Consider the following 13,275-nt stretch of genomic DNA (forward strand, 5'->3'; position numbering starts at 1 on the left):
TCCTGAGACAGACCTAGAGTACAGCACCAAGTATTGGGTCTGCAGATGAGGCATGATTCCTGCCCACAAGAAATTTAACTTTATGTGCCTGGTCTGTTTACTGCCCTGCCTGGGCTTCTTGCAGGCCTCCAGAGACTCTGGACAAATGCTGTGGACTGTGCAACAGAAGCTAAAGCTTCCTAAGCTGCCTTAGCAAATTCATGGTTGTTGAGCTATGTAAGTAGACCCATGGAGAAGGGGATTGTCATATTGATGCTTTGCTAGGGAAAAAAAAAAGGAGAACCGATGCCCCAGTAAAGCTGAAGAGCCTTGATATTTCTAAGGGAAATTAATGAACAACAGTCCAGTGTGGGATGGGTGGTGGAGATATTGGCTGGGCATCCCGGGCGAGTGGATGTGGTGGGATGCACAGGTGATGGAGCTGGAATCCGACCCCGTGCACGGTACTTTTAGGGGTTCAGGGCAGCTCCCCTCGTGCTCTGGGACATCTCCGTTCTGGAGGACCGTCCCAGGAGGAGACAGACCACAGGGCGATGGGCACGACCAGCTCACACCAGTCTGCCGCTGTTGCTCTCCCAGCTCTCCTGTACCTTCACAGGGCCGTGACTCGGACGACTCCCCATCGCCACGACCTCTCAGAGGCTCTCCCGTGGGGGAAGAGGTGGGGGAAGGAGGGAAGTCTCCGGAGATGTCCCGATACCGACCCGCCAGGCGGACGGCAAGCCCCGGTGGTGCCGCGGAGCGCACCTGTGGGCGATGTCTGCACCGCGTCCCCGCAATCTCCGCATCCCGAGCCGCTATGCTCCGTTCCCGCCGCTGCCAGGGCGCGCCCGCGGCGCCCGTGCCGGCAGCGGGGCGGTGCCGGGGCGGGCGGCCGCCAATGGTGCGGCGGGGGCGGTGCGGGCGGTGCAGGAACACCCGGGAGGTGACAGCGACGCACCGCCCTCCCGGCGGCGAGCGGGCGCCGGCGAATATGGCAGAGGAGCGGCGCTGAGCCCGCGCCGCCGCCCGGGGAAGGGTGGTCGCCCCAGCGCGCCCCGCGTCCGCCGAAGGGAGCGCAGCGCCGGCGCCGCCGCGGGGCTCTATGTGATGGTGGGGGCATGGCGGGGCAGCCGGCGGCCGCGGCGCTGCTGAGGCGGGGGGCGGCTGGTCCCGGCCCCGGCGGCGGCAGCAGCAGCAGCAGCAGCGGTATCGAGCGGGGGCTGCCTCCCTCTCCCCGCTGAGAGAAGGAGGGAGCGCCTCGCCTCGCCGTGCCAGCCGCCTCGCCGCCGCCATGCTGCCCGGGGTGGGGGTGTTCGGCACCGGGCTGACGGCGCGGGTGATCGTGCCGCTGCTGAAGGCGGAGGGCTTCGCCGTGAAAGCGCTGTGGGGCCGCACGCCCGAGGAGGCGGAGGAGCTGGCCAAGGAGATGAGCGTCCCCTTTTACACCAGCCGCATCGACGAGGTGTTGCTGCACCAGGACGTCGACCTGGTCTGCGTCAACCTGCCGCCGCCGCTCACCCGGCAGGTCGCCGTCAAGACTCTGGGTGAGTGCGGGCGGCCGGGGGGCGACCCCGCCTCGGGCTCGGGCTCGGGATTCGCGCTCGCCTCGGGCTGAATGGAATTGAACCTCCCCCCTCAGCGCGGAGTTTTGCCTTCGCTTTACTCTTCAGCCCTCCTCCCCATGCCCCGTGTCTCCGGAGAGGGGCTGGCCGAGCCGCGGGTGCAGGCCTAGGACCGGCGGGGCGCGGGGGATGCCGCTGCGGCAGCCCGGTGTGACATCCCGTATCCCGGTCCTCGCCGGCGAGGTCCCTGGGCACCGGGGACCCGCCCCTCCGCGATGCTCGGGCAAGCCTATGCAGGGCCGGGCCTGAAACCTGAGGGTGCGGGAGGAGGGAGCAGGTGTCACCCGTGTCGCGGTAAAAAAGAGAAAGTCGCGGTAAAAGGGAGGAAATAACCATCCCGCCCGCCGGTTCCCATCGGCGCCTGGCCCGGGAGCGGGGATCCGGGATCCGAGCATCCTGCCCGCGCTGCTCGGGGGGCGCGGGTGTCCGCGCTGTCCCCGGGACCCAGCTGCGAGCCAGAGGAGGCAGGAAGCGGTGACAGCAGAGGAAGCGCTTAGCGAAGCTCACGTACAAAGGGAAGGAGGGACTGAAAAAGTAGGCATGCACTGTGATGAGCTGCTCTGGTTTCAGGCGTGCGAAAGCGGGCCGCATCTCGCTTTCTCCTGTGTGAGCGCAAGTCTGGGCTTTACTCTGTCAGCTTCGGGATCTCTGATCCTCGGACACTGGCTTTCCCATGGATTTAAGTGGAAGCACCCTCTGCAGTAAAGGAATTTTACTTTGTCCCCTCAAATATAGGTGACAAAAGGTGAAAATGAGAGGAAAAAGCTCAGAGGTATCGTTGCAGAGAGCATGGAGGTTTATGAGCTAGGGTGATTGCTATCACTCTCAGCCTCATCAATGTGTGTGGTGTGTTGTAGTGTTAAATTGCTACTAGCATACTCATTAGAATTAGTCACCATTCAAATGCTGCTAATATTGCAGCCAGCTAGTGTTTTCAACATTTGAAATTACGCAATTAAGGAAATTAAGTCAGTACCTAAAGAAAAAATCCTGCCTCAAGTACAGCGTAGGCATTTGTCTGGAATCTTTGCTCCGTGTTACTTTCTGTACTTGGAAATGCTTGTTCTTTAAGTCAGAACATTTGCTTTTATTTTATAATACTCTTGACTTTTTCCTGAGGATGCTACACTTGCACCAGAAGCCTGACTTGCTTGCCAGAATGATATGTGATTGAATTTGCAATGGAGAAGTACATATCCCACAAAACACATATAAAGGACAGTATAAAGTAACAAAGTTCCACGTTTGACACACATTAATTTGGAGACAATTGTGTCAGTTTTCCTGTGACACACTCTTCCTGCAGGTGTTGCTCATGGAAGTGTCCAGGCTTGCCTTGTGCTCTTAGAGGTAGAGTCCCATGAGATTTCAGGCAGACACAAGGCACCTGTTAGAAAAACAACATTTCTGAAATAATAAAGAGGCACAATTGGTATGCTTTCTCTCAGAGGGCCGGTCACATACCTAGCATAATAAAGGAATAATGCTTTGTCCTTATCTGAATATTTCCAGATTGAAGAAGAAAAATAAGTCTTTTCTCAAGCATGAGTTGAATTTATGAATGAATTCAATGAATTGATGAATTGATCAATTTTATATATAAAATTGATGAATTTATCAATTTTATTTATATTCTATGAATTGATGTAGCTGAGATGTTAATAGTACCTTGCTGATGCAATCTGCTGGCAACAGACCAGGGCAGGAAAAAAGGTGTTTTCTCCCTGTTTATTAGAACATCACCATTCTTGGTTCCCTTTCACCTCTAGTTAAAGGGGTTCCTCCCTTTCCCCAACAGGCATTATTTGTATGTTGTAGGGGTAATAAAGTTTCTGTAAAAATGCATGGAATGGTCATTAAACAGGAACTAAACAGGTTACAGGATGATAATGTGCAACATCTGATAATTTTTTTAATAGTGTTTTACTTAAAAAGATTATTACAGAAATATGTCTTGGACTACAAGTAACTCCTCTCACAGTTTTCTCAGAGGTAAATTTTCTTAATTTTTTTTAAATACTGACATTGGATCTATAACAATGAAAGTTCTTGTATGTTCTTATAGGTGTGAACAGGGAGCCAGAGCAGCAGCTCCCAAACTGCTGAGAGGAATATCTCTCTGCTGGCAGCTCTGTCTCCTGGTTCTGCTTGCCCTTCATGGCTTGGGAACTGCTGTGCCCTGGAGTGATTATTTTGCTTTAATCAATGGATTTTCTGGTTTGTGGGAGAGACTGCAATTAAATGGGAGGTTCAGAAATCTCTGGTAAACAGGGGCAGTGTTGTATAGACTGAGGAAAGCAAACGATGGAAAAACATTCCTTACTCTTGAAATTTCACACAAAAAATATTATGTAGCAGCTAGTGATAGGAATAGATGGGGATACCAGAGGCTTTGCAGATGGAGATTTCAGGAGGTCTAAACATGATGTCCTGCATTGCAGTAGAAGAGGTTGAGAAGTCATGAGTGGCTTTTTAATAACATGCATATCTGGCTTCTCTATTACAGAATGAATGTCTGGCCTGGGAAGAGACAAGGACCAACTTTTCTTTGCTACCCATATTTTATTTTAAATGGTCTTATTTCCCAAAGCTGTGTTCTCATTCAGTGAAGTTTCATTATTAAAAAGTGAAAGCCCAAGCAAGCAGTTGGTGGTGTTTCCATCACCCATCTAGAGCTGAGTTTACTCTGTGAATTTGCAGCACATTAAGTCCTAGCCTATTCCTGATGCAGACTCCAGAGGTGAAGGTGGGGTGAAACAGGTGTCCCCACAGCTGTGTTTAACTCTGGCCACTCAGCAGGAAGGACTCAGTTGTTTTGTTTTCACTGATGAACCTGACATGAAGATGTGTTGCTGCTTGAAATGTGTTTTTGGCACAGTGGCCCAACAACTTCTGTTCAAACAGAAACGTATGAATACATGCCCCAGCTGAGGAAGTCCCTAAAAGCTGGCTTCCTGGCAGCTGTTGAGGGGAGAAAATGGGAGAAATAAAGCTTCAAACTAGCCCTGTTAGCTTTTCCTCTAAACCTCTGCTGCCCATCTGTATTGGAAACAGGCTCCTGAGCTGCATCTGACTCTTATGGTAGTTTTTTAGGAGTAGGATCAGTGTTGGGCAAGTCTTTGGAATCAACTGAGAAATAAAGAGAGAATTGGAAACCAGGCTGGTTTGAAAGGTGACCAAAAGCTCAAATAAAACCCATGGTGTTTTATGTGAAATACACTGATGACCTTTGTCAGTTCTGGACAAAAGGAATCAAATTCCTTGTTTGCTTCTACAAAATGGGCCTGATTGACCCTTTCCCTTTCTTGCCTCTCATCTGTCCTGCTCACTTAGGAGCTCTTTTTATTATTGCTTTATATTTGCTCCTTGGAGCATTATAAAAAACTGATGTCCTGACTGACTTGCTGCTTGGTGGTGAAGAAAGATCAGTGGGTGAATATTAAGGTAAGCATTGAGAATAACGCTGCTGTTGAATAGGGGTGGTTCCTTTCTCACTGAATTGAAACATTCAGTGTGTTTGCTAGAATTGTCCTCTTTTCCCCTCCCTTCAGTAGTACAGTTGTATCCCAAGCCTGATCAGGCAGGGGAGAGGTGTTTGCATAGAGGAATGAAATGTGTCACCTATTGAGTGCCTATTTGTGCCCAGCATCAGAAGAGCTGCTAGTACAGACAGTATGATATGAGCCTCCACCTAGTTCAAAACTGTCAGCACATGACTTTTCCCAGGGTAATCCCTCCTCAGTCAATTAGATATGACATTCTTCAGATCCTGACTGAAACACTTGCTTTGTGAGACTGAGTAGCTGCCACATCAGGTGATTTACTATATGTGGTTCTGAGAAGACCTTGGTGACATTTCATCTTGAAGGCACAGATGTTTCTATGTGCCTGATCCTCTTGGTGTATGCCTCAACTCAGCTTGGATAAAGAGAACTTACTCCTGAGCTCCACATGCAGTGTTTCTGGGGAGCAAATGTTTTGCTTTTGAGAAGACTCAAGTACCAGATGTTTAGCATATCTCTGGAGATGTTATCCTTGATTCTATTTACAGTTGTTTTGCTTACTCTTTCATCCCAAGTTAAGGACAGGAACACTGAGCCATGTGTTGAGTATTTACTGCATGTGTTTGCAGCCATGTCTATGCAGTATTAGTTTTTAAAATGTTTATGTTGTAGTAATGCAGGGTAGGAGTCCATTCTGCCTGGGGACTACACAGAGTATGATTTTCCCAGCCCTCCAGAAGCTGCTCCTCTTAAGGAGCACTTAGAGTTTTTTGCTGATTGGTAGTTCTTCTATACTTGATCGTGGTTATGAGGGAGCATCTTTATTTAGAGAGGAACATAAATAGTACTGCTCAGATCCTTACCTTCCCACCACTTCACAGGAAGCACTGGCACCACACAGGCGTGCAGTATAGGCCTGCTGTCCAAAATGTGTGTGTGAGAACTCCTTGTTAAAGCACTGACAATATTATTGCTGCATCTATCTCTGAGGTATCAAGCTGCAATGAAGTAGTTTACAGATCTGATGCAATCTCTAATGAATTTCTACACTCCTCTGCACCCATGCAAATCAGGCAGAAGTTATGGTTGTAGCAGTGGATAAACTCAGTCCAGAGTTTATAAAGCATTAGGATTCTTGGGGAAGAGATGCCCTATTAAGGGAAAACATTATCATGACTATTTATTATTAATAGCAATGTAATTTCTGTCCCGTAATATTGAGTTTAAATTTGACCTAACAGCAGTGACTTTCAGCAGAACAGCTCCTTTCAGCTCCTGTGCTTGGAAGGCAGATGACTTTGCGGCATATTAAATGTGAATTATGGTCATCTTAGTGCAAAAGAAGTCAGATGAAGTGCTGTCTATGTTTAATCAGCAGAGCCAGCAAAGGCCGTGATGCCTTTTTTTTACATTTATTGTAAAGGCAGTCCAAAGAGCCTGCTGGCAGTCGGCTGGATGTCATCTTTCTACTCAAGTGAGGAAGGTATACCACAGAAAATGGCATCTAACTCTTCCATTGACCTTTTCCTCTCAGTACAGCAGACCTTTAATGCCAATATTATTCTTGTAAAATTCCTTCAGCGATATTCGGCCTCTGAGACCGCTGAGGTAAAAAGATCAGTGTTAAGGTTTAAAAACAAAACTAATAAAAATAATAATAAAAAAACAGAAAACCCCCCACCTCTTGTTTCCTTCATGACCTTCAAATCAAAGGTGTGTTTTCATTTTTTTCCCAATTGCTCTCTTCTGTGTGAAAGTAGCCACCAGTTCTATTATTACCCTGGTAGGTGGGTTGGGAGCCCAGAATGGACCAGACTTGGAATAGTGGGGCACTGAGCTCATGCTGTGATGACACATTCAAATTTGCCTAGCCTAAAAACCAACCAGTTGTGATGGAAGAGGTTGTTTAAAACAGTGCTAGATGTGAAGATCCTATTGTGATCCTGTGTCCAGTCAGGTCAGTGTGTCTTGCTGCATTTTTTCCCTGTTTAAACAGAGTGCTTGGCCCTGGGGATCCCAGGATGCTGTTTCCAGACCAGTGTGGGCAACTGAAGTGGGTTGGGCTGAATCTCCTCAGCTTGCCTGCAGGTGTAGTCTTGTCCCATTCAGCTGGAGGAGGGCAGATGTGAAAAGCAGCATCTCTCAAACCTGTAGGTAGGTTACTGTCTGCTGTCAGATTTCACTGTGCACCGTAGGTGACTTGGTTGAAACAAATGGCAGCCAAGCCCTCAGCAGCCCCACTTCTCCCTGTGATTTAAATGGCAAAATGTGCCAGAGCACAGACACTCTTCTTCCATCTGCTTGACTGCTGGGGGCTTGGACCTTTGGCATGGTGAATGAAGAAATGAGAGCAATGCTGACCTCTGCCTGTGTTTGATTTGATCTGTCATGCTTTGTTAGGCAGAGCCCATAGCAGGGGTGATACTTGGAAGAGAAATCTTCCTTTTAATGCATGTGTCCGGGCTGCTGCTGTCTGTTTTTCTTTTTTTTGGTAAATCTTTATGTAGGCAAGTCCTTATGACCTTTATCATTTCAGTGTGCTTTGAAGACTATTGTGCTACTCTGCTCTTACATTGTGTTAGCAATGCTGGTAAATGCAACTTTTTTTTTTTTCTTTACTGTCACTGGTGCTGGAAAAACTCATCTGTTCAAAGACTGGTACACATCAGGCCTATGTCCAGCACAGGTCCTCCAGGGCACTCTTGGCAGTGCTAACAATGACAAACCAGCATTAGCAGCACAATAATATCTTGATTTGGTGTTACAAACAGGTAAGAGGTAAGTATCTCTGTGGGGTGTGGCTTCTAGCATGGCTGAGGAAGACTTGACTAGTGTGAGTTAGGTAAAAAAGGGCTGGAAGTAGTAAAACATCTCCCATGAATGAAGCAGGTGTTGGTGCTGAAGGTGTAGACTGCATGTCTAGCCTTGTGGCTGTGCTTGTGAGGATCTCTCTGTTTTTCACTTGATGGCACAGTTTGTACAGTGAATGTCACGTAGACAATATCTTGTGCAGCTGTTTTTTTAAATTTTTGTTAAGTGGCACATCTGTGCTGTTGCACAAACAGAAATGTGCTGCATAGCTTGATGCTATGAGAAGATGTGAGAAGGTATTGATAAAAGGTTTATTTATACTGCTAGAGCTGCCCAGGCTAAATATTGTAATTATTTAAGTTGTAGAGTAAATTATTGCACGCAGCTAACATGGGAAACATCAGAAGACAGATTTTATTATTATTGTTGTTGTTGTTATTCTTTCTTGCATTGCTTTCTGCCTTCCTTCTTGACAGAGAGTGGCCGCTGTGGTAGCCTGCTGTGGTACTGAGCTGTCTGATCCCTCTATCACTTTGTCTTCTTGCTTGGTTTTAGGGACTTGAGTTGCTGAGTGGTGAGTGCTGCAGGTAGATAAAAGGAAGGACTTGCAAGCTACTTCTGTTCCAGATTTTGAAAGAATATTAAATAATAAATAAAGGAAGAATATGTAGGTAAATGCAGAGCAGGGAAAATATGTTGAACAAATAAAATGACTGGATTTTCAAGCTTCCCATAGTTGCCTCTTTTCTCTCTTTTGTTTGTTTTCTTTTTTTACTTAAAGCCCTCTCATGCCTGAGGTGACAGTTTTGCTGTATGCTCCAAACATGGATAGTTAAGCACAACCCCTGATGGAGGCAGAGTAAAAGCTCTGCAAGATACTAAACATGTTGTTCTATCTGCTTTTGTTTGAAAACTAGGTAAATTGTGTTAGAGCATATTGCAGATTACTGTCCTTTTCTTCATATGTGCAGTAGATTTTGCCCATTGTGCTGTAGTGGTGGCAGAGCACCAGGAGTGAAAATGGAGTTAAATTTCCAGGATGGCCAAGATGGGTGTTTTTCACAGGCCACTGCAGTGCAACAACCCCCTCCATTGTTAATATCTATTTGCCACAGCACTATTTCTAGTGGCTATGAATTGTTCTTGTTGCTTCAAACCACTGAAGCAGAAGCGCTTACCCTACTGCTTTTTGTTTATTTTCCATGTAACAAACTCTGAGCTCCTAAGATTGAGCTCAGTGACTTCATTTGCAAGGTCAGCATACATGCAGGTAACAAAACCACACTCCTTAAAAAAAATTATTTCAGGTCTTAAGTCTTGATTTAAACAAATTTATTTAAGTGGCTATATAATTAAAGAGGGACAATCCCTTGTGTAGGTTTCCTAAACTGATTTAAGGCCTGGTCTGCACGTGGATTTTTGTACCAGTGTAATTTTGACTGCGAGGGGTATGATTTCTTTAATGCAGTAATTGCTGGGTGGTCATTAGAAGTCCAGCTAGTGTGACTTGGCATGAGCACTGTTCTGCCAGCACAGTGGCACCTGTCTGTGGTACAGGTTACTCCTGCTCCTGTGCAGTGGTCAGCTGCACACATCTTTTGAGTGTTCAGCTGGCACTGGTGTATCTGTGTTACAGGTATGGTCCAGCTCTAGGTGTGTGGGTATAACTGTGCTCCTCATAAAAATGGGTCATGGGCAGGGTGAGGAATTCAGTTCAGCTTTTGGGTCACAGTGAGTTTGGAGAACAAAAGTCTCCAAAAGGTCTCCAAACTTCTGTGCTTGTTCAGGAGCTGGCTATGCTGAAAATGTGGTGAAGAGCAGAGGAGGCTGAACCTTGCTGCCCTGCACAGCTGGCTGTGACCACCCATGTCAGACAAGGCTCATCCACCTGGCAAGTGTAAGTGTAATTGTCCTTGGGTGCTGTGGGTGCCTGGAATAGCTGCACTTCCAGATGGTGGAACTGGCATCCAAGATATCATAAACACCAGATCTTATTTATACACAGGTTTGACTCACAGAGTAACAGGAGTTATAGGGAATTGTGGAGGCTGAGAGTTTATCCCCTTTCTCCTTTGGAAATAGACTGTAGCATGCTTTGTTTTAGCATAGCCAGGGCTAATGATAAAAGTTTGGTTTTTATCAGGCCTAACTCCTGGATATGAACATGGTGAAGAGCACAGAAAATGAGAATATGGTGTGAGCAACTTGCTTGGTAGTAATGTAAGAGTAAACATAGTGATTTAACACTGGGAGTAAAATTGCTTCTGTCATTTGCTACTGTGCTAGTTTATCTCAGGGTGAAAACTGGTGCCTTCAATTCCATCACAGCAGCAGTCACAGCTTTAGTGAAGCAGATGGAAGTGAAAAAAAAGGCAGCACCTTTGTTTTGCATTCTGATGTTTCCATGGCTTTTATCAGCAATAAAGACCCTTGTTTTGGCACTTCCTTGCAGTGAATGTTTGGCTGTCTTCAGCTATTCCAACTGGCAATTTTTTGCCAGGAAATGCCCAGAAGGGAGGGCATGGTTGAATTAAATACTGTTTCTAGGGTACTGGGCTTCACATGGCTAATGAGAAGCTTTAATATAGAGAGCTTTTCAAAATCCAAATGGAGTCAAGCAAAGAGAGAGAACTATAAAACAGTAATTACCCTTGCTGTGCTGGAGTGATGTTGCTTAAAAATGTGAAACCAAGGGCTGGGCTCAGTACTCCAAATTCTTTCTCGTGGTGTCTGTACATATAGTTTCACATATGTATAAAAATCTAAAAAAACCTGTTAAAGTGAAAAATATATATATTAAAAATTCCTGGAAGTCCCTCCCCTTCCTTCACTTCCTCAGCCCATAAAAGACAATGCAACTGTTAGTGTTTCATGTGGGGATAGGAAAGGGGAAAGAAAATAGCTGGGAGAACATCTGAAACAATTGCAGCTAAGCTTGTGTGCATCAAAATAAATTCCAGAAATGTGCCTGAAAGTTGTATGTAAAACCTGTGATTCTGATCGTGCTTGCTCCACTGTAAATGTAATTAAAGCTCTACTGGATCAAAGGAAATAGTTGAAATTTATGATGACATTATTGAGAGCACATTGTGGCCCAAAAGAAAAACCAAGTGTGCCTCAGGGAGAGGGGCCTCGCCTTGCAGATCTGTGTCCTCTCAGCAAAGACATCTCTGTCAATTTAGGAAATGATTGGTGGGAGTCTTGGGACACAGTTCTGCAAACCTTTGATTACAAGTAGTCTTCTTGAAGATAAAAATCACTGATTCCTTCTAGAGAATATTTGTAAGGCACAGTAATTTATGTAGGTAGGAATTTGCTTGCAAACAGCTTTTGTACCAGTTTATCAAAAAAATCTGAAGATATAGCTACATCTCTGCAGTTCTATAACTCTATGTAGTTGTGTTTCTATAGCATATTATGGCAGCATGTCTGCAGAAATGAAAAATAAGATGGAAAATATGTGGAGCAGAGGTGCATAAATACCTTAGCCATAGCCTACAAAAATCTATCACTAGATTAGTGTGACAGAGCCTGCAGAACTCTTTTGTGACTTGCTGCTTGCCTTGAAGGAACTTGACAGTTTAGTGCTGGGAAGGATGCTTTGTGGTTAAACAGTATGAGATGCTTTGATAAAGACTTTCTTCTCAGGCAGAGTGCTAAGCAACACTCCCTGAGACTAGTTTGTGGATACAGTGTTATCCGAATGCATGAGAGGGTGTCCTGAATTTTAAATTCATGTTACTGAAGAATTCTGTTTAAAAATCTGTGTCATGAGATGCTTGTTTTGTAGGGGTGACATCTTTGCTAAACTAGCCAAAGTATGTGTGGACATGGCCTGTGACTATTGGTGTAGCTTGGGAGAACCATGGACCTGAAATGTAATTCTGAATATACTTTTTACTCTGCCACGTAGCCATTAGGAAAAAATACTTTGATGCACTGTGTGCCTGAAATGAGGAAATTCACAAGCCATCTTGCTTCTGTCTCATGAATGCTGTTCTGTTTGCTTGTGAGAGTTGATGCTGCCTAGCAGACTTATTTATGCCTTTGATTATAGTGCTGTCTCTCAGCTTGTCATACGAATTTAATTGTGATGGTACTGTGGTTGTTGTTGTTTGAAATTACAGACTTGTTCATGTAGGCGAAGGTGATCCTTCTCAAGGCCTGATGATGTATATGCTGAGACCACACCTGCTTCCACCTGTGTGCAGAGGGACCTGACCCTTTACATGTCAGGTGGGGATAAAACTGTTCCACGATACCCTTGTTGTGTGTTTGGTGAGACTCCTGTTTGCTCTGAGCAAGAGTGGTCTGATGAGAATTAAGCCTCAGAATTGCTGTCCTGAGCTTCCATTCTCTGTAACACAGGTTTTGTGTTTGAATTAGATCACACTTACCTGCCTTCCTGAAGGTGGTTTCATCCTCCAGGATGCCCAAAACTACAGACCAGGGATGAGGGGGCATAGGGAAATGAAGAGACTGGCTGAAGGTTGTGTGGAAGCAGGTGGAAGGTGAGGCCTCTGAGGTCTGCTCTTCTCTTTCACTGTGGGACCCACTGCAGCTGAATGCTGTTGAGAGGATGATCATCACAGGAAGCACATCTGAGCTCCTGGAGGAGGACCAGTCACTGTCACTCTGGCTGGGGCTGTTCCCTGGATGGTTGTGCAGGGACTTTAAAATCAGGGTGGGAAGAGAGGATTGGGGAGAGTGCAGAGTGACCTGGTTCACAGTGCAGATTAACCTCTACTGCTATTCTTGTTGGTGTCCATTTTTAATGTATACAGGGCAGCTTGTCAAGGAATTGCAAGGACTGTTTGAGGCACTGACTATTCTGTGGGTATTAATATCAGTAATCAGCTTTCTAGTGTTGGAGCTTTATGTAACAGGTGCTACAAAAAACCCAAATCTTAATAAGACGGCTTACTATGAGCAGTGATGGCTCAGCAGCTGGGAGACTTGTGTATTTATTTTTAATGAAGCATGGAATTTCTCTTTAGTATTAGTTATGTCTCTCTTCACACTGGGAAACTCCTTTCTTTAGCAAATAGGCAGGGCCTTTTTGGGTTGACTGGAACAACTGTTGTTTTGGAAGATAGAAGCATACCCATCTGTAATGTAGGTTGCAAATAGGTTCCAACCTGGAGCATCAGCTCAAGCTGATATGAGCAAGTTCAGATTTGCAGCTGCTGTTAGGAGTGCTTGAATGAAATATCAAAAAATATCTGTAATTTTATGTCTGGGGCATTTTTTCACAAGAGGCCTTGTGTATGGCCTCTTGCATTGTGCAGAATCATTTGATAGTGCTGGGTGAAAGTGAGTAGGGTATTGGTAGTTGCTGGAGCTGCATGTACTATTGC

General features: G+C 45.8%; 1 protein-coding gene across 2 annotated transcripts in view; it reads left to right on the plus strand.

The window, feature by feature from the left end:
- Positions 1 to 898: 898 nt before the first annotated feature.
- Positions 899 to 13,275, plus strand: part of GFOD1 (Gfo/Idh/MocA-like oxidoreductase domain containing 1) — a 71,738-nt gene continuing 59,361 nt past the window's right edge. Inside the window, exon 1 of one of the 2 annotated variants that reach the window (XM_071451914.1) lies at positions 899 to 1,526. In XM_071451914.1, coding sequence (XP_071308015.1) covers positions 1,274 to 1,526 — 253 coding nt within the window. In that variant the 5' untranslated portion in view covers positions 899 to 1,273. Of the gene's footprint in view, positions 1,527 to 12,135; positions 12,155 to 13,275 lie in introns of those variants that run through there. The other variant, XM_071451924.1, reaches the window with a different exon arrangement.

The sequence above is a fragment of the Agelaius tricolor genome, unplaced genomic scaffold (genome assembly GCF_023055355.1).
Source record: "Agelaius tricolor isolate 1412-34295 unplaced genomic scaffold, bAgeTri1.0.p SCAF_2, whole genome shotgun sequence".
Taxonomy (NCBI): Eukaryota; Metazoa; Chordata; class Aves; order Passeriformes; family Icteridae; genus Agelaius; species Agelaius tricolor.